Source organism: Solanum tuberosum, unplaced genomic scaffold (assembly GCF_000226075.1).
Source record: "Solanum tuberosum cultivar DM 1-3 516 R44 unplaced genomic scaffold, SolTub_3.0 scf00143, whole genome shotgun sequence".
Lineage (NCBI taxonomy): Eukaryota > Viridiplantae > Streptophyta > Magnoliopsida > Solanales > Solanaceae > Solanum > Solanum tuberosum.
Genome location: NW_006239068.1, coordinates 483869 through 485719, shown reverse-complemented (window position 1 = coordinate 485719; position 1851 = coordinate 483869). Strand labels below are relative to the sequence as shown.

Sequence of the window (1851 nt, the reverse complement as noted above, 5' to 3'; positions counted from 1 at the left end):
CCGCCTACGTATCTCATTCTTGAGAATTCAGGTCGAACGTAGTTCAAATACAAAGAAAAATTAAAAAGGAATAAAAGGGGTGACCGAGGCCGACATAGGCCGCCTACGTATCTCATTCTTGAGAATTCAGGTCGAACGTAGTTCAAATACAAAATGAAATAAATTAACAAGGATAAAGGGGGTGACCGAGGCCGACATAGGCCGCCTACGTATCTCATTCTTGAGAATTCAGGTCGAACGTAGTTCAAATACAAAATGAAATAAATTAACAAGGATAAAGGGGGTGACCGAGGCCGACATAGGCCGCCTACGTATCTCATTCTTGAGAATTCAGGTCGAACGTATGTTCAGTACAAAGAAAAATTAAAAAGGAATAAAAGGGGTGACCGTGGCCGACATAGGCCGCCTACGTATCTCATTCTTGAGAATTCAGGTCAGACGTAGTTCAGTACAAGGATAGATTCTAAACAATGCAATTACAAGCAAATAGAGCGATTACAAGGAAATAACCGAAGTGCAAACTGAAGCTTCACACATAGTATCTCTTGACAGCATCTGAGTTGATTGGTTTCGGCCATTCGGTGCCATCCATCTCCGAAAGGACCAAGGCACCTCCGGATAATACTTTGCAAACCATGTAGGGTCCTTGCCAATTTGGTGCAAATTTCCCTCTATACTCAACCTGATGAGGGAAAATGCGTTTAAAGACCAACTGGCCGATTTCAAATATCCTGGCTCTTAATTTCTTGTGGAAAGCACGAATCATTCTCTGTCGATATAGTTGTCCATGACAAACAACAACCATTCTCTTCTCATCAATCAATGGTAACTGATCAATCCACTTGCGAACCCACTCAGTGTCACTTAATTCAGGTTCTTGGATGATTCTCAATGAAGGTATTTCAACTTCTGCAGGTATAACTGCTTCTGTTCCATATACTAGCAAATATGGAGTAGCTCCAACTGATGTTCTGATAGTGGTTCGGTAACCCAACAAAGCATATGGCAACATCTCGTGCCAACCTCTGCGAGTATCAATCATTTTCCTCAAAAATCTTCTTTTATGTTCTTGTTGGCAGCTTCTACGGCTCCATTCATTTGGGGACGATAGGTGGTTGAGTTCTGGTGAATAATCTTGAATTGTTCACATATCTCTCTCATCAAGTGACTGTTGAGATTCACTCCATTATCAGTAATGATGGATTCCGGTACTCCAAACCTACATATCAAATTGTTGCGAACAAAATCGGCTATAACTTTCTTGGTCACCGACTTGTACGAAGCCGCTTCCACCCATTTGGTGAAGTAGTCAATAGCAACCAAAATGAATCTATGTTTGTTAGAGGCGGCTGGCTCTATCGGACCAATGACATCCATGCCCCAAGCTACAAATGGCCAAGGTGAACTCATAGCTTTGAGTTCATGGGGCGGGACATGAATCAAATCTCCATGCACTTGACATTCATGACACTTCTGCACAAACTTGCAACAGTTATGCTCCATAGTCATCCAAAAATAACCGGCGCGAAGGATATTCCTCGCCAAAGTGAGCCCATTCATGTGAGTACCACAAACTCCGGCATGTATTTGGTCCAGAAGCTTTGTAGCTTCATTAGCATCAACGCATCTGAGAAGATCTAAATCTGGAGTCCTCCTGTAAAGGATTTCCTCACTTGCAAAGAAATTGAGGGCCATGCGGCGTATCGACTTCTTCTGGTTTACCGTTGCATTCTCAGGATAAGTCCCATCCTCTAAATACTTCTTGATGTCAAAATACCAAGACAAACCATCTGGTTCCGCTTCAACATGCGAACAATGGACAGGCTGCTCCTTTACCTCTACATCCACTGG

At 42.7% G+C, this 1851-nt stretch overlaps 1 protein-coding gene across 1 annotated transcript; it reads right to left on the bottom strand.

Annotated features, from left to right (window-relative positions):
• Window positions 1-529: 529 nt before the first annotated feature.
• LOC107061490 (uncharacterized) lies at window positions 530-1042 on the bottom strand. The gene has a single exon (XM_015310800.1). The coding sequence runs from the start codon at window positions 1040-1042 to the stop codon at window positions 530-532; it is 513 nt and encodes a 170-aa protein (XP_015166286.1).
• Window positions 1043-1851: the final 809 nt, after the last annotated feature.